At 41.9% G+C, this 24,967-nt stretch overlaps 1 protein-coding gene across 1 annotated transcript in view; it reads left to right on the top strand.

Moving 5' to 3' along the window:
* The window catches only part of LOC126236667 (cytoplasmic dynein 2 heavy chain 1), an 873,274-nt gene that overhangs the window by 356,008 nt on the left and 492,299 nt on the right, over positions 1-24,967 (top strand). Inside the window, exons 30-31 of the mRNA XM_049946146.1 lie at positions 3,759-3,878; positions 23,258-23,440. Coding sequence (XP_049802103.1) covers positions 3,759-3,878; positions 23,258-23,440 — 303 coding nt within the window. The remainder of the gene's footprint in view (positions 1-3,758; positions 3,879-23,257; positions 23,441-24,967) is intronic.

The raw sequence follows: 24,967 nt of genomic DNA on the forward strand, positions 1-24,967 counted from the left end.
AGTTTCTTGTGTTCAGTCAGATGACTATGCCATGACAAAGATCTCACATTTATGTCAGTGGCAAACACAAGAGTTTTGGTCTCACCTTAGTGACGAATATCTTTCTGCTCCATTAGAAGCTCATCAGTCCCATTGTTAATTTGAAAATACATGGAAACAGGCACCAATTCCCTTTCCTGGTTAACCTTTCCCTTTTCGGGTTAACACACAGATTAGAAGTTTCAAAAAATAATGTGATGTTTTTGTCATAATAATGGCCTCATTAGATATTGCTATTGCTGCCATGGGATGTTGGAGTTGATTAGTTTGTGGCACATGGGCGATATTTCCTGCCTTTGTATGCATTTCTCATACACACAGTCCATCATACTTTAACTCGTCTGCCGCCTTTGAAACCTCATGCAAAATGTTGGAACTTTTCATTTAATTAAGCAACTATTTTTTGTCTGCATAAGAGATGATGGATATATGTAGCTCAATATGACAGTGGTCATCCATAATAATATGTGTTGTCAGAAAGTTTTTTTTAATATATCTAAGGAGTATAATAAATTTCTTCCAGCAGAAACCTTTTTTGTTTGGAATAGGAACTCCTGGTGGAATGTAAATATTTAGAAGCAAAGTTAACAACTCACTAAATGTTAGGTGTTGTGAGTCATCTACAGGCACATAAACAAGACTGAAAGCTTGCTAACTTTTGGACAAATACTTTTTTTGAGCTAGGGTACATGCGTGCACACACCCACCCACACACACACACACACACACACACACACACACACCTGGTACCCTGGTACCATTTCATTGTGCTGGCTGAGCACACAGTGTTATGACTGCTGTTGAATGGTTTGACTGTGGTGAGGAACTATGTCAAGTGGAGTAGGAGAGACAATGCCTCATCCCAGTCAAGCTGCAGAACTTCAGTTTCAGCATTGTGTATTCAGCCATCACAGTGTGGTGATACAAGTGTATCCTATCCTCATCAGTTCACAAATGGTTGAGTTTGAGGTGGATCCTATCTGCAAAATTAGGTATAGAAAAAGTAAGATAATCTCATTATGGACTGTGTATTCCTTAGTATAAATCTTACCACTGTAGTATTATCAGCTCTTACAGCTCAATGAATTCTCTATGTTTTAATATATCTGTCATCCATTTACTATGTTCTGTGATCTGTTGCCCACTTTTCTGTTATGAATCTTCATTTCTTTAACAGACTAGTTGCTCTGAGTCTCACACCGTTTCTGTTGTAAATTCAAATCCTGCATTCCATATTGGCTTCTGCCACATTCCACAAGTACCTGCTCAGTGTATGCCACGCCCCCCCATTTTTTTTCTTTACTTTACTTTTAAACAACATAGTTCCAATTTATTTTTTTTTGAAAAAATTCTTTCCTGCATTTTTGATGGTGCATAATGCTGTAATTCCTACTGTTGCATGTTCTCTTTTGCTCACTTTTTCCAGAAATTTCTCATTTCTCAGTTGCCTTCCTTCCCCTTGATCATGATTTTTCTCTCCTATATTGATGACATATAATAATGTTGTTGGAGCCTTGATTACTTTTTTATGTTTTGAGAAACTTATCCACAACAAGCCTGTGAAAAATGAAATGATCATGTGGCATTGGTAGCCAGTAGTCCCTGTCTGGGGAAGTTTGGCAGTTGAGTTGCAAGTCTTTTCAGTTGATGCCACAGTGGGTGGCTTCTGTGTCAATGATGGTGAAGTGGTGAAGAGGACAACATAACAACCAGTCCCCAAGCAGAGAAAATATCTGACCTGGCTGGCAATTGAACCTGGTCCTTTTACATGGCCGTCAGGCTTGCTGACCACTCAGTAAAGGGGCAAACAGTCTGCAAAATGTGCCTTGCAAGGGGGTTTGATACATTTTGCTCCATTTCATGCCTGCATGTATGCTCTACATTCATTGTTTCATGAGAGCTGTTCTAACCTGAGGATTGGTGAATTGCCATCATTCAATTTGGTCCTGTTGTGCATCATGCTCTGAAACCACCTTGAATGCTTTCTTTGGTCAATTAATTTTCAAGATTCTGCATGTGTATCTGTCTTTTCATACATTTATATCTGTGTCCTTTGCAGTGTTACAGAATATCGTCAAAGATCTCTTCTTCTTTGAATGTTTGTATGTGAGTGTCTCTTTCACCTCTCAGTGCTTGTAATCCTGCTGGAAAAGGGGATACTGAGTCTGTCAAGATCCTTGGTTGATTGATGAGAAAAACGAGGTCCTTTTTTTATATCTCCATATGCCTCTGAAGTCGTCACGTCTCTCACTAGAAACTCAAATGTGAGCTGGACTGTGGGTTCACTGTTGTTGGTGATTTCTTACTGGGGGGGGGGGGGGGGGGGGGATGATTCTGTGATTCAGCTCTACTCTTAAAGGTGTACAGACTGTTTCAAAGTCACCTATTTTCTGTCCTAATGTGATATACACTGACATGACAAAGGTCATGGGACACCTCCAAATATTGTGTTGGATCTCCTTTTGCCTGGTGTAGTGCAGCAACTCCATGTAACATGGACTCAATAAATTTCTGGAAGTTCCCTGCTGAAATATTGTGGCATGCTGCCTCTATAGCTGTTCATAACTGCAAAAGTGTTGCTGGTGCAGGATGTTCTGCATGAACTGACCTAAATGTTCAATGGGATTTAGGTCGGGTCATCTGGATGGCCAAATCATTTGTTTGAATTATCCAGAATGTTCATTAAACCAATCATGAAGAATTGTGGCTCAGTGACATGACAATGTTGTTTGGGAACATGAAGTCCATGAATGGCTGCAAATGTACTCCAAGTAGCCAAACATAACCATTTTCAGTCAGTGGTTAGTTCAGTTTGACCAGAGTACCCAGTCCGTACCACGTAAAAACAGCCAAACACCATTATGGAGCCATCACTAGTTTGCACGGTGCCTTGTTGACAACTTGGGTCCACGGTTTTGTGGTGTCTATGCCACAGTCGAAACCTACCATCAGCTCTTGCCAACTGAAATCAGGACTCATCTGACCAGGATACAGTTTTCTAATCATCTAGGGTCAAACTGATGTAGTCATGATCCCTGGAGAGGCACTGGAGACAATGTCATACTGTCGGCTAAGGCTCTCGCGTTGGTTATCTGCTGCCACAGCCCATTAATGCCACATTTCAGTGCACTATCCTGATGGATGTGTTCACTGACAATCCATGTTGATTTCTGGGGTTATTTCATGCAGTGAAACGCCACTGCTCTCGGTCGTCAAGTGAATGCCTTTGGCCACTGCATTGTCCATGGTGAGAGTCAATGTCTGAAATTGGGTATTCTCGGCACACTCATTACCCTGTGGATCTCCTTTATAATTTCTGAAATGTGATGTTCCATGCATTTAGTTCCAGTGACCATTCTGCATTCAGAGTCTGTTAATTCCCTTCATGCAGCCATAAGCATGTCAGAAACCTTTTCACATGAATCACTGAAGTACAAACGTCAGCTCCACCTATGCACTGCTCTCTTATACCTTGTGTACACGATACTACCACCATCTGTATATGTGCATATTGCTGTCCCATGACTTTTGCCACATCAGTGTATTTTAACAGTACTACAGAATTCAATCTATGTTATTTAGACACCCCCCCCCCCCCCCCACACACACACACACAATAATCAGCTCTGTACACACACAATAATCACCTCTGTATAGAAAATTTAAAGTAGTGAAGCCTCTATACATTTCTGTCTACTTTCTCTTTCATATTTATTTAGGCAATGCGGATGGGTCTTGGAGGTAATCCATATGGTCCTGCTGGAACAGGGAAGACTGAATCTGTGAAGGCCCTTGGTGGATTGATGGGACGTCAGGTGCTTGTTTTTAACTGTGATGAGGTAATGAATTTGTTTTATTACAGTTTCTCCTTCTACATAGTCGTAATAACATGTAGTGCCTTATGAGGGTTAATAAATTATTTATATTAAGCTCTTACACAATTTCAGACTGCTGTTAGAGAAGATAAATAACTGTTTGTTCATGTTTGTACATTCCTCAGCATACAGTGACTGAAGCTGTTATAACATTTCTCACAGCAGTCAGTTTTAATCTCATTGTAGTCTTACGGTGACTGAATTGTCTTCTCAATCTCTTCATTATTGTAAACTTGTATGGATTCCAGGCTCTTGGATAACAACAGGTAGTGGATGAGACAGTAATTTTGTTTTCTTAATGCGTTCACAATTCTAAGATAATCAGAGTCCCAGACTTGTGTCACAGATAAGAATTAATAACACAGTAGTTTTATAGCTCCTTGGATGATGTAAAATTGGTCATAATCATATCAAATATTCTAAAATTTATCTTCAGCTATATCAGATTAATGCTGCGGTTTGATCTTCTGTGGTCCCTAGTTGTCATCCATCATTATTTTGACTAAAAAGTTTGAATTTAACTGCTCATCTTCTCATGTTGTATTGAAATATTAATGAGGATTTTAATGTACCTAATGCACATTGTGGTTATATATTCATATTGTGCTGTTTGTGTTAAGTACATAAAGGTCAGACTAAAGATAGTGCATATAAGTCAGCTTAAATTTTTTAAATGATGAGTTTCCTTGGTCATGAATGTATGTGTGCATGATGAAGTTTTAGATTTGATGAATACAGTGGAAATACCAAACAACATACAAAACTAACAGACAAATATAAATGGACCAACATAAATTACAAAAATAGTACGCACAGCACTGAACAAAATATCAGAAATGAATTTCTAATAATTGAAGATTCTATGCTTCAAAATGTAGTAGCTCCCAGCTGCACAATCGATGTTCACCTAGGGATAACACATCAGTTAAATAAACATTTGGAGAATGTTCTTGAAGCAAAACATAGCCTAATGAAATGGGTAAATTGTAATGCAAATTACAAAGCAGTTTATCACCGTGGGGATGAATTCCCTTCAAAGCTACCCTGAGGAAGACCATCATCAATGAACAAGAAATGTGATCATAACAGCAAAAAAAGTATTTTCAGCATCAAAAGTGGCAGTAAGTGGCATTATCTGTAGAAAATCAGCAAGTGACAAATACGTAGACAAAGTAATCTGTAGAAGGAGAGGTACAGATGTGAAATAGAAGGAGTACCATGAAATAATATGGTGCCACACCTTGTAAGTGTTGTACCTTGGTGATCTGCTTGAAAACTATGTTCAGCAACTGTAGACTGCTTTGAAATGCATTCATAAGGCAGCCATTGTGAGTGAGTGAAGCTGTTGTAATCAATTCAATGGCAGGAATAACTATTGCAGATTGGTGTTTTTCAGTTTCATTCTTGTCATAATATATAAATTATTAATATGTTTTCTAAACAGATGTTTAGCTAATACATTAAGCTGTAACATGGCATGTTTGTTGCCTATTTAAATTTAATTCTTAATTTTATTTGCATTTCTGAATTTCAAGGTGGCTGTGTCACCGATATGGAATACAACTATTCCACATTTGTACCATAGTATTCCATGTTTGTACTGTACTTTCACAGCCGATTTTATTTGTAGGTATTGCTACAGAATTGACAGTAGGATGAGTCTGCTATGCAAACAGCAGCTAAAAATTTTAGAGGAAAGAAGATAGGCTTCCTGAACGCGGCAAAAACTTTCCAAGTTCCCAGGGCCACTCTGTTTAGGCTAGTACAATCAGATTTACCAGGTGATTTAGCCACAAAGACCAAACTTGGCCGAAAAACTGTTCTATCTATCAAACAAGAACAACAGCTGAGTGAATATAGCATGACAATGGAAAGTAAATTTTTTGGACATACCCGATGGAATTTCAGTTTGCCAAAGCCAATAATAAAAATAATCCATTTTGGGTGAATGGGCTGGAAGAGGATGGTTACGCCTTTTCTTGAAGTGGCACAAAAAGGATATTTCAATTTGAAAACCCACAGCAACCTCATTTAATAGATCTCTAGGTTTCACAAGAGAAAATGTGGCAATGTTTTTCTCTTCGCTCTCACAAGAGATGGAGAAAAACGTCTTTCCACCGGATAGAATATACAATGTTGAGGAACCTAGCTAAGCATTGTGTAGAACAAAGTTCCCCATGTTATTGAAAGAAAGGGAAAGTGACAAGTGGCAGCCATCGCTTCTGCAGAGTGTGGATCACCTTTGACTGTGTGAGTGCTACAGGCTGTTTTGTTCCACCCATGATGATATTCTCTCATACGAACTGCAGCAGTCAGCTAATGAAGGGTGGCCCACAATTCAAAGACAGCTCTTAGCAGACTGGGTTTAACATTTCTTTAGAAAGATGAAGCCAACAGCAGAATTACTGGTGCTTCTTATTCGAGATGGGCATTATAGCCACTCCAGAGATCTGGATGTTATAAATCTCACATGCAAAATTGTTGTCAGCACTTTATGTCTACCTTTTCACATCTTCCACAAGGTGCAACTGCTGAAGAGAACTCTCATGAGTTCTTTGAAAGTCTTTTACTGTGAGTAGGTACGCATATGGTTGAGGGAAAAATGCACATCCAGTAACTATCATGCACATCACTAAACTGTTTGGAGAGGTCAGGTGGGGAAGACAGTAGTAAATGGGTTTAGGGTGACAGGAACATACTCATTAAACACTCATATTTTCAAGGATGAAGATTTCATTGCCAGCAATGAAGGGATAATTTAGGACTTACACAGTGACCCTGTCAATGAAACATATGCAAGTTCTGTGGCTTCTAAAAATGGAAAGAGTAGTGCTGAAGCCGAGACAAGAACATTATCTGCTACATTGGAAATTACACCTTGGCAAATCTCACCCGTTCCACAAATACAGAAGAGGCCAGGCACCAGGGGAGCAAAGGAGTTTCTTCAGCATTATTTACCCCATTTCCATAAAAGAGATCTCTTGAAGTATTGGTGACAGCAACAAATAAACTGGATACTATGAAGCAGTGGCCTCCAAAGACTAGGCACTAAGAATCATCTGATTCTGAAGACGATATTTTTAGTGTGAGAGATGATTTGTCCACCCTCAGTAGCATTCTGGACAGCCATGTACTCACTAACGAAAATGCCAATTGTCTCTTTTGCCCAGGTAAATTTTCACAGAATAAGGCATGGTAAGAATTGGTAACATGTCTAATGTGCAAAATGTGGCTGTGCACTGAATGTGCAAGTTACAATAAAGAAGGCTATGTGTGTGACTTCTGCTAGTGAAATTACTTAGAGTAAGGAATGTAGAAACTGAAAATGATATATTTTGTTGGTTTTTCTACTGCATTATCACGTTTTGAAGTGTTTCCTTTGGCAATGAATTATTAGATTTTTTATTATTTCTTTTAATTTTAATGGACTTGAAATGAATGGACTATTCCATATTTGTACCCCATAATCTGAAGAGCCAAAAGTGTCAAACTTAGCGTTATGCATAATTTAAAAATGTTTCTAACATAGTATGTATTCAGAAATGTAGTAAGAATTAAAATACACCCCAAAGTATGGCTACAGCTATTTTGTTTACTTAGTGTGAAAAACTGAGAAATTTATGAACAAAAAAACAAAATGGTATTCCCTATTTGTACCACACCTCTAGTGTCAGAGAACAGTGTATCAGTCTAGGAACAATATTTTTATATCCAGGCTGCTTAGCACAGGGTGCCCTACATTTAAACATGTTAGGGTTTGGGCATTCAAAAAGAAATGAGTCGGAGGCATAATTACAGAAACCAGTACCTATATGTTAGAAGTATGGACCCTGGCTGTTGAGACACTTGTCCCACTTTGACAGAAGGCGGTGAATGGCTATCTCATAAAATTTCTGGGGCTACAATGTAAACCAGTTCCACATATACATCTGGACATCGTCTTCTGAGGTGAATCATTTTCCCCTCAGAGCCTTTTTAAGACGCTCCCTTCTGATTCACTTCCTGCAGCAAGGGGCAACAGTGAATGTCCCAGTGTTACTCGCAAACCTTGACCACCCTTCGTCAAGTGATCAAATCGAAATGACCAAGCAATCTCACTCCTGTGGTCATTCTGCTCCATGACGATGCAAAGCCTCATACAGACAACACAATTGTGGCACTCTTGCAGAAATTCAAATGGGAGGTTTTTGGCCACCCTCCATACAGTCCGGACCTCTCTCCCTGTGATTACGCCATTCTTGGTCCCCGTAGAAAGGCTCTGGGGGCCAAACGATTCACCTCGGATGACAATGTCCAGCTTTACTTGTGGAAATGGTTAACATTGCAGCCCCAGGAATTTTATGAGACAGCCATTCACTGCCTTTTGTTACAATGGGACGAGTGTCTCAACAGCCAGGGTCAATACTTCTAACATACAGGTACTGGATTCTTTAATTATGCCTTCAGCTCATTTCTTTTTGAACACCCCTTATATATCAGTCCTTTGCCTAAATAAACTTTGGCTAAATAATGTAGGGGAGTATGTTGTATCTGGTAGCTTTTGTAGAAGAGAAAAAATTCAGTTGGCTTCGTGCATACTAATTAAATATTCTTTAACATGCGAGTTAAGAGATGATTGTAATTTTCTAAATGATGAGAACATGCTTGAAAGTTGCAGTATGGAATTAGAGAGACAAAATATTGTAATAAGTTCATTATACAGAATCCCAAGTAAAGAAGTAATGAAAGTATTTCTGTTTAAACTAAGGAGTCTCTTACAGAAACTAATGAAAGAGCAAAAGAAAAGGATTATCATAGCTTCTGATTTTAACATAAACATAATAAATGAATCCAGGTAATCAACAGAATTTATTGATCTGATTGAAACATTTGGTTTCAAGCTAAATTTCACAGAATTCACAAGAGACAGTAAACAAACTGCAACCTATATAGGTAACATTCTGACATATTGTTCATTTCATGATACAAAAAAATTCTCCATTGATGTATTATTTCAGATTATTCTGCACTGTTTTTGGAGCTACCAAAAGTAAATTAATCAGTCATTAGAAAAACGTGCATCAAACAATGCTTCAGTAAGGAAATTATAATCTTGTTTTATTGTAGCCTTACAGAAGTAGACTGTCAGTGGATCATTGTACTACAAGTTATGAAACTTACGACATATTTCTTAGGGATATTTTGTTTGTTTTAATGAAATATTTCCTCGTACAGTCTGCCATAAAAATGACTAGCAAACAGAAATGGGTAACTGCTAGTATAAAAATGTCAAGTGCCAGAAGAAGTCAGTTACATAATAAACTGCAAGTAATGCAAATGTAGATTTTATAAACAATGTAAAAAGATGTAACACTAAATTTGGAAGAGTGGTAAAGACAGCAAAAGAAATGACACACAAAAAATGTATTCTGAACCAATAAATTAAAGGCAGTTTGGTCAGTTTTGAAATCTGAACTCAAGTGTCCTAGCCAGCAGTCCACAAATTTACTATCTTGACAGATAGGTGACAGATCCATTGTAAACCTTTCAGAATTATCAGAATATTTCAATAAGTTTTTTAAATAAATGTTTGAAGATCAGATGTTGATGAAAGTGGCTGCCTAGATAATCTCCAACCCTTTGGTTTCAATGAAGATAACAGGTGAACTGTGACACAGCTTGAATGAATTACAGCTAAATCTGTAGAAAAAGCTGTATTCTCCCTTAAAAATAAAAGCTTTGACTGGATGTAATGAAATACCTACTATAGTAATTAAGTAATTAAAAAAGTTTCTAGTGTAATGTCAGGACCCCTATCTGAAATAATAAACCAGTAATTTAAAGTGGGTGCTTTCCAGATGCTTTGAAGTAGACATTCCAGAAAGGAAGATGTAGAAAACTACTGACCAGTATGTTTTCTCCTAATATTTTCAAAAGTGTTCCAAAAGTTGTTGGAATCCAAGCTTCGTGGCAAAATCTAATACCATCACATTAAATCAGTTTGGTTTGCAGAAAGGGAAAAGTACAATATGTGTCACTGATAGATGTGTTGGGAAAATTTGCTTATTCCTGGACACATCCCAAAAAGTTACAGGAATTTTCTGTGACCTTACGAAGACTTTTGACTATGTAAACCATTCTCTATTTTTACATAAATTAGAAAGATACAGAATAAATGGTAGTGATTTGAAACTGATCAAACGATATTTAACAGACAGAAGACCAAGAGTAATTGTAATGTCAGGCATAGTAAATTGTTTCTCGGAATGGAAAATTATTTCACAGGGAGTCCCACAAGATTGCATCTTAGGCCCAGTCCTGTTTTTATTTTATGTAAACGATTTACTTCAAAATATAACATCCCGCTCAATTTTATCTGCAGACAACGCATCTGTACTCATTGAAAGCGAGGCCACAGAAAAAATTCTCCAAAGAGTCATTGAGTCCCTAAATAGTTTAAAAGATTGGTTTGATGTAAGTGGATTAATACTATACAGAGAGAGTAAAAAAGGAAAACCATCAAAATCAATTGACTTCCAAATTCCAATAAAAATCAGGAATTTAGAGAAGCAGAATCTGTCAAATTTCTGGGAATATTAAAAAAAAAAATTATCCTGATCTTCTCACTCACGCTACATAGCAAAAACGTTAAATGGTCTTGCATTTGCAATGACAGTGTTATCCTATGCAAGTGACATTGACACTAGGAAAGTTGTTTACTACAGCTATTTTGAAGCTATTATAAGATACGGAATAACCTTTGGTGGAATGCAAGTAGCATAAATGGAATATTATTACTTCAAATAGCTGTTATTAGGAATATGTGTAATATTAATCCTAAAGAGTGTGGCGGCTCTGGCACAGAGCGCCCTTTCTTTCGGTACCTTTTTCTTTGGACTAGTGAGTCTGGTGTGAACTTTGTGCTCGTGATATGTGTAACAGCCATAATTGTCATATGTACAATTGTTCAATAAAAGTATATTTCATATAGAAGTGAGTTATCTCTCAACTAATCACCCATTATAATCACAGCAATGACCCTGACACTGTTGACATCGCATCCAGCATTATTTGTGCTTGTTTTCATCATTCACTCACATCATCTGCCAGACTGCATTGTTCACACCACAATGCATCTACCTGTGACTTTCGGCGCAAGTGTAACAGGCCCCATTAACTCTGCCGATTGCAACCATGAGTGAACAACTGTACCTCCTTCAAACTTGATTAAAAGTGAACAGTTATTTGTGGTGGGCCATGCCGGCGGCCACCTAACCTTACTCAGTTCAACAAAGCTGCTGCATAGTGTGGCAGCACAACAGTAGCCTCAACATTGACAGCGCCTGCCATCTAACCACAACATGGAGGAAGTTCCAGTTAAAGACATTGCGGTCTATCCTTCATGTACATCGTCGCCTTCAGGATGGATTGGCGCACCAGGAAATTTCTAGGACGGTGAATCGAACGTTACAACGTACGGTGTAGCACGTTCTCATTAACATAGTGTTGCAGCACCTCCCCGCATGCCGTTTTGGTGATGCTGGTCGCCTCGATCACGCTGGTTTCCGTAATCATCACACTGTGGTTGCACCATGACCACCTTCCGCTCACTTTCGTAATGGTGCCAACCCTTCAACCAGCTCCGGTTCTCGGGTCCACCACCCTGTGGCTCCAGCACGACTGACCCCTGCTCACAGTTGCAACGGTACCAGTCGTTGCACCCGTGCCACATTCTTCATCAGGTTTGCTGGGTGGACACACTTTGGTGGCCTATACACCCACCTCTGCTCCCTCCGTATCGTGTGCTGCATGCGGACACCACCCCAAACAGACCTCGGGCAATGCACCATGCACTGCTACCGCACTTTCAACGTCGGAGGCGTCCTGCTCCAGCCGCACCAATTTCCAGCTGCCGGAGCAGACTAAACATGTGTTACCAGGCAGATTCCCTAAACTACCTGCATTGCAAAAATACAACCCAAAAACTTGGTTGAACCACCTCCTGGACATCCACGGCATCTCTGACGTCGGCGCCCGTTTAGTCTGCCTGGTGAGCCATCTCCACGCACATATGGACCTCATCAGCAACTTGCTCCTCTCACTGCCTGCCTCACACAAATACTCAGTGGTCAAGTCACTGTCTATCGAGCTTCTTTCCTGCCCTCCAGTGGGGGCCATCTGTCACATTATACATGCGGAGCATCTTGATGATCACACTCCTTCACTACTTTGGTGGGGTCTATGTGCTTTAATCGACAACCACGCATTGCCTGGCACTGCTCACTGGACGTTGTGGATGGACAAAATGCCTTTGGATCTGCAGCTTCATCACCCGCCTCACATCGCTGACCCACTCAAGGTTCGATTATGTATGGTGGATCAGGCTTTCTCTATCACTCGTTGCTGACACCACCTGTTATGAATGACATCTCCACCATCCTTCTCAGCTGGAACACCTGTGCCTCCAGTTCCGTGCCCAACCAGCAGTGGCCGACACGCTAGCCTCGATGCCTCAGCTGCCCATCAGGAGCTGCCACCTAGTGGCCTACATGATGTAGTGCCAGTGGGCTCCTGACAGCTGCCGACCTCACCCGAGCAGTGGTTCGATCAGCTACTGACCCTGCCGCAGTCAGCCGCTACCCCTGCCTGCACCTCGCCAGACCGCTACCCGGCCCATCCGCTGTGATAGTTCCACACTACGTACAGGGATGCTGCCCATGACTGCTGCGCACCCTGCACCTCCCCAAATGAAACTGGCAGGTACGTTTAGGTGCCATGTCCCACCACGTACCTTTAGGCGCCTATCTTCCGATGCTGCACCACCCGCTTCAGCGATGCAACACCTCTGTGCCACAAATATTTCGACTGGCATCTGCTTTCTCGTCAACACTGGTACCAACATTAGCATCATCCCATCCAAGCACACTGTCAACATGCTATCTCCCACTACCCTGGCCTTGATTGCTGCCAACCATTTTCCCGTTGCGGTCCATGGCTTCATCAAGACGTCGCTTCACCTCTCACCACTTCACACCTTCCCTTGGACCTTCCATGCTGCCATCGTGGGTGAACCTGTGATTGTGTTGGATTTTCTACACCATTACGAACTTTCACCAGACTTGCAGGCCACCATGCTCCGCCACATGTCCGGCTCTACACTTCTGTCTACACCCAATTTCAGCACTACTTCACTCTCTGCCTCCTTGGCTGCGCTTACCACACATGCTCTCTCTGATCTGTCATATGTGTGCTCCCAGATCGACAAACTCTGCACTCAGAACGATGAGTTATGCACCCACATCACCTCTGCCTCCGCAGAATTGTCACATTACGGTGTACCATACATCACCTATCTGCAGCCCCACAGTGAGGTGGCCCAGCACATATGCCTCTACAGAGTCTCCTCACCAACCTGCTCCAGTGGCAAGCATTCCACAGCCTGCTGTTTATTTCGCATCACTGTGGAAGAATCTCCCAAGATGCACCTGCATGCGCCCAACAGATTCCTTGCGCCGCTTTACTCCTGCATCGCACCTTCCATTGCTGAATACAGCCAACACCTCGCCTACATCGCCTTGGTTTGTCAAGGTCAGTGAACCAATGTTGCCTGTGGATTCCTTCTTGACCCCTCATGCCAACTCCCCTATGTGATTATCGGCCGTCAGTAATGGCACTTGCCTAAGATTTGCACCGCCGATGGCCCATCTGTTTGTTATAAGGCCAGGCACCTTAATGGTTCCAAACGTCTGCGCGCAAAAGAGATCGTTCAGGATCTGTTGCCTTCGAGTGTCCTCCACCCCTCCGATAGCAACTGGTCTTCCCCTAGTCACCTTGCTCCCAAAAAGGACGGCACCTTACGCATGTGCGGGGACTGCAGGTCCCTTAATGCGTGCACCGTTATCGATAACTACCCCATATCACATATCCAAGATTTCACACAGTTGCTTTCTGGTTCTACCTTTTTCTTTGTATTAGATTCCTATGCATCCACCAGATATTCAGAAGATGGCCATCATCACGCCTTTCGGCCTATTTGAAAATTGTTACATGCCTTATGGATTGAAAAATGCTGTGCAGACACGGTAGCATTTCATTGATTCCATTTTGCTTGCTCTGCCTTTTGCTTACGCTTACTTGTGTGATATCCTTACCTTTTCTTCCTCCGCTGACGAGCATCAAGTTCACCTCGCTTCAGTCCATTCAGCCCTCGCTGGCAATGGCTTGGTAATCAACCATGATAAATCTCTACTATGTTACACATCCATTGCCTTCCTCGGCCATTCCGTCTCTACCGACGGCCTCTGGCTGACAAGTTCTTGTGTAAAAATCGTACTTAAACTTCCTTTCCTGAGGATTATGCTCAGCTCTGTCATTTTCTGGGTATGGCAAACTTTTACCGCCGCCATATTCCTCAAGCTGGCTCTGTCCAAATGGCCCTCACCAATGCTCTCCCTGGCAAGATCGCCACTGGAAAACGGAAGTTGAAGTGGACCCAACCAATGCTCGACACTTTTGTAACCTTACAAATGCTCTAGCCAAAGCCGTCACACTTGCCCACCCTGACTCTGAGACCCGTGTCTTGATCGCAACTGATGCCATTGATTCAGCTGTGGGTGCCGTTTTACAGCAGCACACTGCTGACTCCACCCAGCCCCTCTGTTTCTTTTCCAAGAATCTGAGTAAGAGCCAGTGCAATGGTCGGCATTTGACTGTGAGCTGCTCACAATGTACAAGGTGATTAAATATTTTCATAGTGACCTCGAGGGGTGACCCTTCATGATCTATACTGAGCACAAGCCACTCATGAACGCTAATCCGGCTAAAGACTTTCCACCCAGGCATTTCCGCCAGATGGACTATATCTGTCAGCACTCTTACAATGCATGCTATATCCGCGGGATGAAGAACGTTGTGGCAGACTACCTTTCCCACATACGCATGCTGAATGCACTGCAGAATCTGGAGGAGCTTGCCCGACTACAGGCCGACAATGGCGATATAAGCAACTAAGATCCGACAATGCTTCATCGTTCTCTGTCCAGCCCCATATACCACCTGGTTTGGCAATCCTTGTCCTTTGTGACACCTCTATGGGCACACTTTGCCCCCTGGTCCCCGCTGCTCTTCACCATAGAGTCTTTACTGCCTTGCATGGGTTAGCTTACCCTGGGACACTAGCCATGACGTGGCTGGTCATGGAGCGCTTTGTCTGCCCTAGTGTCAAGCACGACTGTTGCGCTTGGAGCTTTGTGTGCATTCCGTGCCAGTGCAGTAAGGTCAGCAGGCACACCCAACCTCCTCTGGGCAAGTTTGACATCCCTAAGGGCCGTTTCTGGCATGACCTTATCAACGTCATTAGCCCCTCCCTCCGTCTGAGGGCTACAGATATATCTCGTCGGTTATCGACCGTGTGACCCCCTGGATTGAGACGGTCCCCCTTACTGACATCATAGCCGAGACTGTCACCTGTTACTTTGTCTCGGCGTTGGTTGCTCGCTTCGGCTACCTCCCTATCTCTCACCACCGACCAGGAATGACAATTTGAGTCAGCACTCTTCACACGCCTCTGCGAACTCTGTGGCATCAACAAGTTTCATACCTCAGCTTACCACCCGCAGGCAAACAACCTTGTCGAGCGGTGGCACTGCACACTCAATGCTGCCCTAATGTGCCACGGAAGCCTATGGTTGGAGGCCCTCTTGTGGGTCCTGCTAGGTATTCACTCGGCTCATAAGGAAGATCTTAATGCCTCGCTCACTCAGGTTCTGTATGGCGAGCCCCTTCTTCTCCCGGCCGAGTTCATCGAGGATTCACCTCCCTCTGCAACCAAGGATCTCCCTGTCCTGGTTGACTTTGTTAAGCTGTGGGATGACACTGTGCGGGCAGCCCTTTAGCTGCCCTATTCGGGCCTTCACCATGTGCTAAATCGCAGTACCAACATGTTTGTCATCAGCCTCCTTGGATGGCCCCATACATTTCCAGTTATGAGAGTTAAACCAGCATGGTCCCTGAACGTCAACCTTCCTCTCGATGCAGCTGCACTACCTTTGGCTGACTTGTCTCCTCTCGCTGTCACCTCTCAGGTGCAGCCATTGGAACCACCAGGCTGCCGACACTGCCATCTCCACTTCCAGCGCCGGCCACCGCCTACATCCACTGCATTGGCACTGAGATTATGACTTCATCCAGTGAGCCTTCCCTCCTTCTCTCCGCAGTGCTCCGCACTACTGTGGGGTAGGTGGGGTGGGGTGGGGGTGGGCGGGGGGTCCTCTGTGGCGCCTCTGATGCACAGCGAACCTTTTTCTTTGGACTAGCGAGTCTGGCATGAACTTTCTGCTCATGACAAGTGTAACAGCCATAATTGTCGTATGTACAGATGTTCAATAAATGTATATTTCAAATAGAAGTGAGTTATCTCTTCACTAATCTGCCGTGATAACCACAAGAATTTTGCCAGACCTTTATTCAGGGATCTAAAAATATTTACTATTACATTTAGAAACCTTTGTCTTTATACATACCAATCCAGAATTAATTAGAGAAAATCATTATCAGTGTATGTACAATATAAGAAGTAAAGAAAATTGCATGTTGGCATCTCCTAGAATAAAACTCAGATCCCAGTCTCCTCAATTCATGGCTATGAAAATTTATAATAAATTAAAAATGAAAAACTTCCACCAAATGGAACTAGGTTTATGGAAGATAAAATTGTGCAGCATCCTAGTGCAAAAATGTTATTATTCACTCATGCAATTTGGAAATGAAGATGATTCCTTTGTAATATAATGAAACGTATTTGTAATGATTTCTGTAAATTAATTTTTTTTGTTCTTTCTTTGACACATTGTGTGTACCTCTGGCACATTATCTATATTGGCGAGTCTCCTGAACTTAAAAGCAAAGGTTTATGTGTGTATGTCCTGAGACAAGAAAATTCTGATTGGCACAATTGGTTGTACATGTTTTATTTTATTTTTTAATTTTATAACATTTATTACTTTCTCCAGCTCTGACATTGCTTTTTGCATGCAAAAATCTTATATTGCACCACAATGCCTGAAGTAGTGCTGATGTGTCTCACTTCAGTCAATGGAAAATTTTATATAATGATCATGTTGGCTAAATTTTATATGGATTTTCTTTATGGCATTTGACTGTCTTCAACATTTCTAGTTAGATTAAGAATGACGGTGGATAAAATGTAACACAACTTTTTTCCTTCAGAGATAAGGAAAACCTGGTCATTATTGTGGATAATCTTATGACAGTGGAATGGGTGCTCACATTGTGACTGGCCAAGTGAGCTGCTGATGTATCTATTCCAAAATCACAAGGATTTCTGTAAGGATCGTTTGTGCTCTGGTTCAGTCTGTAATTTCCGGAGTCTCCTCAGAAATCTAATGGATGTTGTACTCAATTAATGTCCAAGTACAGTGAACAGCAAGTATAGTGGCATATTCTCAGGCTGTTGTCCATCAGCTATGCAGAATCATCTGAAAATAATCATAGAATGTATAACATCTTAAGCATTATTGAGTAATGTCATCAAATGTTGTTAATACTGAATCCATATGTTCTTTGAATAGCACTTCTGTATCATGTACAGTATAATTTATGTGTTAATAAATAACATCATGGAATGTTGGCGAACATCAACTACAGAAAAAAATATGTACACTCCTGGAAATTGAAATAAGAACACCGTGAATTCATTGTCCCAGGAAGGGGAAACTTTATTGACACATTCCTGGGATCAGATACATCACATGATCACACTGACAGAACCACAGGCACATAGACACAGGCAACAGAGCATGCACAATGTCGGCACTAGTACAGTGTATATCCACCTTTCGCAGCAATGCAGGCTGCTATTCTCCCATGGAGCCATGGAGACGATCGTAGAGATGCTGGATGTAGTCCTGTGGAACGGCTTGCCATGCCATTTCCACCTGGCACCTCAGTTGGACCAGCGTTCGTGCTGGACGTGCAGACCGCGTGAGACGACGCTTCATCCAGTCCCAAACATGCTCAATGGGGGACAGATCCGGAGATCTTGCTGGCCAGGGTAGTTGACTTACACCTTCTAGAGCACGTTGGGTGGCACGGGAGACATGCGGACGTGCATTGTCCTGTTGGAACAGCAAGTTCCCTTGCCAGTCTAGGAATGGTAGAACGATGGATTCGATGACGGTTTGGATGTACCGTGCACTATTCAGTGTCCCCTCGACGATCACCAGTGGTGTACGGCCAGTGTAGGAGATCGCTCCCCACACCATGATGCCGGGTGTTGGCCCTGTGTGCCTCGGTCATATGCAGTCCTGATTGTGGCGCTCACCTGCACAGCGCCAAACACGCATACGACCATCATTGGCACCAAGGCAGAAGCGACTCTCATCGCTGAAGACGACACGTCTCCATTCGTCCCTCCATTCACGCCTGTCGCTACACCACTGGAGGCGGGCTGCACGATGTTGGGGCGTGAGCGGAAGATGGCCTAACGGTGTGTGGGACCGCAGCCCAGCTTCATGGAGACGGTTGCGAATGGTCCTCGCCGATACCCCAGGAGCAACAGTGTCCCTAATTTGCTGGGAAGTGGCGGTGCGGTCCCCTACGGCACTGCGTAGGATCCTACGGTCTTGGCGTGCATCCGTGCGTCGCTGCGGTCCGGTCCCAGGTCGACGGGCACGTGCACCTTCCGCCGACCACTGGCGACAACATCGATGTACTGTGGAGACCTCACGCCCCACGTGTTGAGCAATTCGGCGGTACGTCCACCCGGCCCGCATGCCCACTATACGCCCTCGCTCAAAGTCCGTCAACTGCACATACAGTTCACGTCCACGCTGTCGCGGCATGCTACCAGTGTTAAAGACTGCGATGGAGCTCCGTATGCCACGGCAAACTGGCTGACACTGACGGCGGCGGTGCACAAATGCTGCGCAGCTAGCGCCATTCGACGGCCAACACCGCGGTTCCTGGTGTGTCCGCTGTGCCGTGCGTGTGATCATTGCTTGTACAGCCCTCTCGCAGTGTCCGGAGCAAGTATGGTGGGTCTGACACACCGGTGTCAATGTGTTCTTTTTTCCATTTCCAGGAGTGTATTATATACAAATGTAGAGATCCAGATGTCAATTGCCAGCATTTAATAGCTTTTGATAGATTGGTACATAAGTGAGGACGAAGAATTAAAAGTAAATCCAGTGCTCAATACATGGCTCTACAATAATCTTGATGTAAAAGAAAAAGAAGAAGCAAATAATACTTCAAGAATGGAATTCACTGAGCAGCATTGTTCCCTTGTAACGGCTCATGATATGTTGCCATATCATGATAAAATGCATTATACCATGTTCACAAGAGGACTAAAGGAGATCTCGTTATCCTTTTCAAGGGAATCTGAGTGAGAGGACAGTATGTTCATCCCTGGAGGGAAGCCATTTTAATCCCTCCTAATGAACCAAGGAAGAAGTATATTTGCCCACATAGATATTACAGTGTTGCCTTTGCAAACTGTGTAGGAAATAGGTGGAATGAATAGTTAATTATCATCTTGTTTGAATTCTGGAATCCAGACATCATCTTAGATGCTTCCAGATTGGGTTCGGGATGTATCACTCCACCATTGACCTTGCTGAAGAAGGGTATACAACAGTATTCCCCACACCGGCAGCACAGTTTTTTGACCTAGAGAAAGAATATCCTTGGACTGCTTGACTTTTAGTGTTACTGAAGAAGACATATCTTCCTGTCATGTCACTACTTCATATATCGAGGTGGAAAGTCATGACATTCAGATTTGAGCAAGAAAATGGTGTTTCTCAGAGGAGTTTCCTGTGTGTTACCCCTTTCACTATCACTACACAGCATTACACCCATGACTGGAAAGCTTGTACATACAGTTCTACTTCGGACAATGTAGCTATATTTTGCTGCTGATCCAGCGTGAAACAGCTGTTGAGCAGTTTCAGATGATCATAAGAAGAGTGGAGAAATGGATGGTGTGCACTGGTTTCAGGTTTACATTTGAGAAAACTACCTGCAACAATTCCCACCATTCAAAGTGGGTCATAAGGAATGTTGTTTGGAAGATGTCTGATTTGGTGAGGTTTTTGGACATTACCTTTAATAAGAAACTCACTTGGCTATCAGACCACCTGTTAAAATACTTAACATCTTGAAGTGCATTAGCCACAGGTTTTATGAAGCAGATAAAGCATACTGGATCCATTTTATAAAAAAATTTGTAACCCTAGTGCGACATGCCCCTATAGAACCAACTCTGCCTTTGCAGAGAGGCTGGCAAGTCACTGTTGTCCATCAAGCAACTACTGCTCATGGTTCGCCAAGTTTATATTTTCTTAGGTTTTTGTCTGATTCAAAGTCACTGCCATTCCATCTGTTAGTTCAGCCTAATATACAAATGATTTGTTAGCTACTCACAGGTCACAAAGCTGTTAGGGATCTGTGCAAAGTAAATTGTTGAGGTACTGAGTGTGGGTCAGATTCCAGTTCTTGCCCAAAGATAGACTTAAAAGTGTCCCTGGAAGCTCAATATTACCAGAGCTATAATCAGTCTTTTGGAATGCAAGGAGGAGAGTCCCTTGGATTTCATTTCTAAGCTGTCTGTGATTATCTTATGCAGACATCACAGTTATATATCAATTTTCACTTATGGTTCTTACCCAGGGATCAGTTCTGGCTGCTCAATGATTTGCCCAAATTGCCTCCTCAGTATCTACTTACCAAACAGTTTCATAATTTATGATATGGGGATACAAGTAATCTTGAAGGTGATGAGATGAACTCAAACCACAAAATTTGTTATCTGTGCTGAATCTCTGTGCACATTAAAAGCCAACAAATGGATGCACCCAGCAGAGAAATCTCTTTAGTCTGTCCAACATACCCACCTTGACCTATACATCAACGAACATGATCGATTTTTGAAAAAAAAAAAAAAAAAGTAAATGGATAGATAAAAAAAATCAACTCACCAAGAAGTGGCAGAAAAACACACATACAAAAGGTATTACATGTACAAGCTTTTGAAGTCAATGGCAGAAAGGTTGAAGGTGAAGGAAGAAGGGTGAAGGAAAAGGACTGATGAAGTTTAGGAAAAAGGGTAGAGCTTGGAAAAGTAAACCTGGGACCCCAAGTCAGGGGACACTTACCATCTGTCCTTGCTTTAAAATGTGCCGAACAATTGATTTGCTTAGACATGATTCATGCACAGCTTACCATATGGACTTTCTTGGTGATCTTGTGAAATCCTATACCACTGAATCCACTCCTCCCTCATCCACTACTGATTTCTTCAAGCTACACCATCACTTCTTCAAATCTCATATACTTTCTTCCCTCTCAGATGTGTTGTGTAAGTTTGTTAATGTTACGAGTGATGGTGCCACATATCAAACTCTGCCCTCCATCATCTCTGCACTTCCTTCATGTTTTCACGTTTCCAGTAACACACTAAAATTCACTTTCTTTGCTCGGAGGACAAGTTTCTAGCCATTTTGTAAATTACATGTAGTTACTGGCAACTGAACATAAACAAAAGAAAAACAAATGAATGGCTATTCACACGATTCATGAAAGCACCATAAAATCACAATTGGATCAGGCCATCATTTATACCTGCTTTAGCTATTAAAGTTTAAACATTATGAATCCTTTTCCATGACATCCTGTGTATATATAATATTTTTTTAAATGTGTTTCTGATACATAAGTTTCTGGAGAAGCTGCCACAACTGTTTTCTCTTCATTTGGTCAAATGCCTATTCAGAATCAACAGTTCCATCTGAACCTCTGCTGTAATTATTCTACACTATTTTCAGGTATTTCATTAAAGCTGAAGACATTATTGTTTCTCAAGAGATTATCACTCTCTTTAAAGTTTTGTTTCACTGGGAGGTTTCATTTTGTTCTTTACTGTAATTAAATTTAGTTTCTGCACTGGGTGCAGATAACCTCGATATCAAGTACTCTAATCCCAAACATCATGTTTCTACCAACTGTTATCTCCTTCTTGGTACAAATAAGTGCTAAATCAGTCAATAAGTCTCTCTTAGAGTGTCAGTACATCAGAAAACCTACAAAAATTGAAAATAAGCTAAATCAATCACTCACCTGCATTTGACACAGCTGTACGTAACAGAAAAGTGACTATGCACAGTTGCCAAGGCAGATGTGTGAGAGGGACGAGGAAAGAACTGATGCAGCTGACAGTTGGGGAAGACTGGTGGGTCAAGGATGGGAAGTATTGGAAGAGAGATGGTGAATGATTCAAGGAGTTTGTGCAGTCCACAGGCTGAAATCTCATTTAGTCTCCATTCTTGGCTATCCATTACTCCCTTTCTCCTAGCCTTACCTCTCTTGTTATTTTCCACACTGTCTCCTTCCTCCATCAGCAATCCTTCTGATCCTCCCATGTTCTACCACCTCTATTTTATGATTGTTCCAGAACTTATCCACATCTTCCCTATGCTGTCAAAATTCCTCTCTTACGTCCCAATATTCGTCTTTCTTCTTGTTTTCCAGCATGTCTTCTCTCAACCTAGCTGCCTCTTCCTTCTCCCTCACTTTTTCTAAGACACTCATTCATACAGGGTCCTTGTGGCTGCATCTGAAAAGGAATACATTTTGTGTGTTATATATATGTGCCATCCATCAATAATTTGTGAGGGAATTGTTATCTTAATGATTTTTTTGGTAACAGTATTATGAAAAGGAAAGTTGCTACTTACCATATGGCAGAGAGGCTGAGTCACAGATAGGCACAACAAAAAGACTGTCACAAATAAAGCTTTCAGGCTCAGACAGCTGAAGCCACACTGTTGTCTGAGAATGCAGTCAAGTGTGTGTGTGTGTGTGGGGGGGGGGTCTATTTTTTATGGAGGCCCTACTGGCTAAGCTTTATTTGTGATAGTCTTATTGTTGTGCCTATCTGTGACTCAGCATCTCAGCTATATGGCGAGTAGCAACTTTTCTTTTCATAATATTGTTACATTCCATCCTGGATTTTCTATTGTCTGATTTTGTTTTTGTTATTACTATCCAGAGAATTTCATTATTGTAATAATTTTACACCGGTGCATCCAGTTTCTGGGGGATTTTTTAAAATTTATTTTTATAGAACTTTTGAAGATTTTGGCCAGTTCTTACACTGTTTTGTAATTTAACATGATGAATTTAATCTGACTTACATGTTTGATAATATAATTAAATCAATTTTTTTCAACTGCTACATGAAATTATTTAGTCCCAGACCATATGTTTGATATTAAACTATCATAGAAGTGTTGTTTTTGTCTTAGATGAATATGATTTGCAATAAAAGGAAAATATTTTTTCAGGCTATCGATGTAACATCAATGGCACGAATGTTCACTGGTATTGTTAAATGTGGAGCATGGGGCTGCTTTGATGAATTCAATAGGCTTGATGAGGCAACTCTTTCTGCAGTATCTTTGCAGATTCAACCAATACAGATGGCTCTGAAACTTGGTCTGAAAACTGTGAAGATCCTTGATGAAGAAGTAAGTGATAATTTCCTATGTCTGTGGAAATTAGATTCAAATTTCCTTTTTAAACTGAGTTTTCACTGTTTTACCACAATAAATAAAAAAATAAAAAAATAAGAATTTAACTGATGTGTGGCATGTAGAAGCATGCAACAGAAAACAGTATTTACATTAGCTTTTGAGCTATTGCTCTTTCTCTAGTAAAAGTACACACGTTCATACACACAACTGCATAGACTCCAAAACACACACACCCTCAGCGGAACTGAATGCCTATTATTGATAACAGTTCCCTGGTCAAGTGTAAGTGGGAAAGTGGTAGGTGAGGACACATGATGCATGGTGGGGGGTGGGGGGGGTTGTGGGATAGTATGAGAAAGAACTGTGGACAGATGACTCAGTGACATTACAACAAGATGAAAAGGATTCAGAGTATAGAGCATATAAGAGTTAGAGTGAGAAGGGAGGGAAGTAAAAGAGAGGAAGGTGGAGATTAAGAGGGAGGCAGGGAGGGAAGGATGGAAAGAGGGGGGGGGGAGGGGGGGAGAAAATGCCTGCGTGGACTGAGCATGGAAGGAAGAATATGGGTAGATGGCAGTACAAAATCTTGATGAGGAAAGAGTGGTGTGGACAGAAAAGAGAAGGGAAAAGGTAATATGAGGCAGTGTAAACAGGTTAGCATAGGTTTAGCCCAGAGGACGGTGCGAGTAAAAGATATGCTGGAGAGAAAATTCCCACCTTCATAGTTCAGAGAAACCAGTGCTGGAAAGGAATGTCCAGATGTCTCACATAGTGAAGCAGCCTTTGAAGTCATTTGTGTTATGGTTCACAGCATGTTTGGCAACTGGATGTTAAAGCTGCAGTTTGCCTCATGCCATTCATGCAGTTACATAGTTGCTTTCATTTCATGTCCATGTAGAATGCTGTACAGTAATTGTTGCATATCTGATATCTAACTTGGCGGCTTTTCACACGTGATTCTGCCTTTTATAGGGTAGGAAATGCCTGTGACTGGACTGTGGTGGGAGGTGTGTGTGAAATCTTATGGGGCATAACTGCTAAGGTCATCAGTCCCTAAGCTTACACACTACTTAACCTAAATTATCCTAAAGACAAACACACACACCCATGCCCGAGGGAGGACTTGAACATCCGCTTGGACTGTGGTGGGAGATGGTAGGTGGATGTCTGGGATAGGTGTTGCACATGGATTGACCACAAGGAAATGACCCATGGGATGTAGGATTGAGAGCAGGATTGGAATAGGGATGAACAAGGGTATTCTATAGGTTGGGTGGATGGTAGAATCCAACTTTTGTTAATGTGGTCAGGATTTGGGTAGGATATCTCTCATATCAGGGCATAATGAGAGGTAGTTGAAGCCCTGGTGAAGACGAAGTAAATATTCTCGAATTCCAAGCAAGAGCAACTTCCAAGATGAGAAACATAGAAATTGATACCCTAGGTGAAGTAGGTATCCTTGGAGTAACAAAGCAGTTTAAATCACTTAATGAAGCCAAGGCATCCGGTCCAGATTGTATA

Source organism: Schistocerca nitens, chromosome 2, assembly GCF_023898315.1.
Source record: "Schistocerca nitens isolate TAMUIC-IGC-003100 chromosome 2, iqSchNite1.1, whole genome shotgun sequence".
Taxonomy (NCBI): Eukaryota; Metazoa; Arthropoda; class Insecta; order Orthoptera; family Acrididae; genus Schistocerca; species Schistocerca nitens.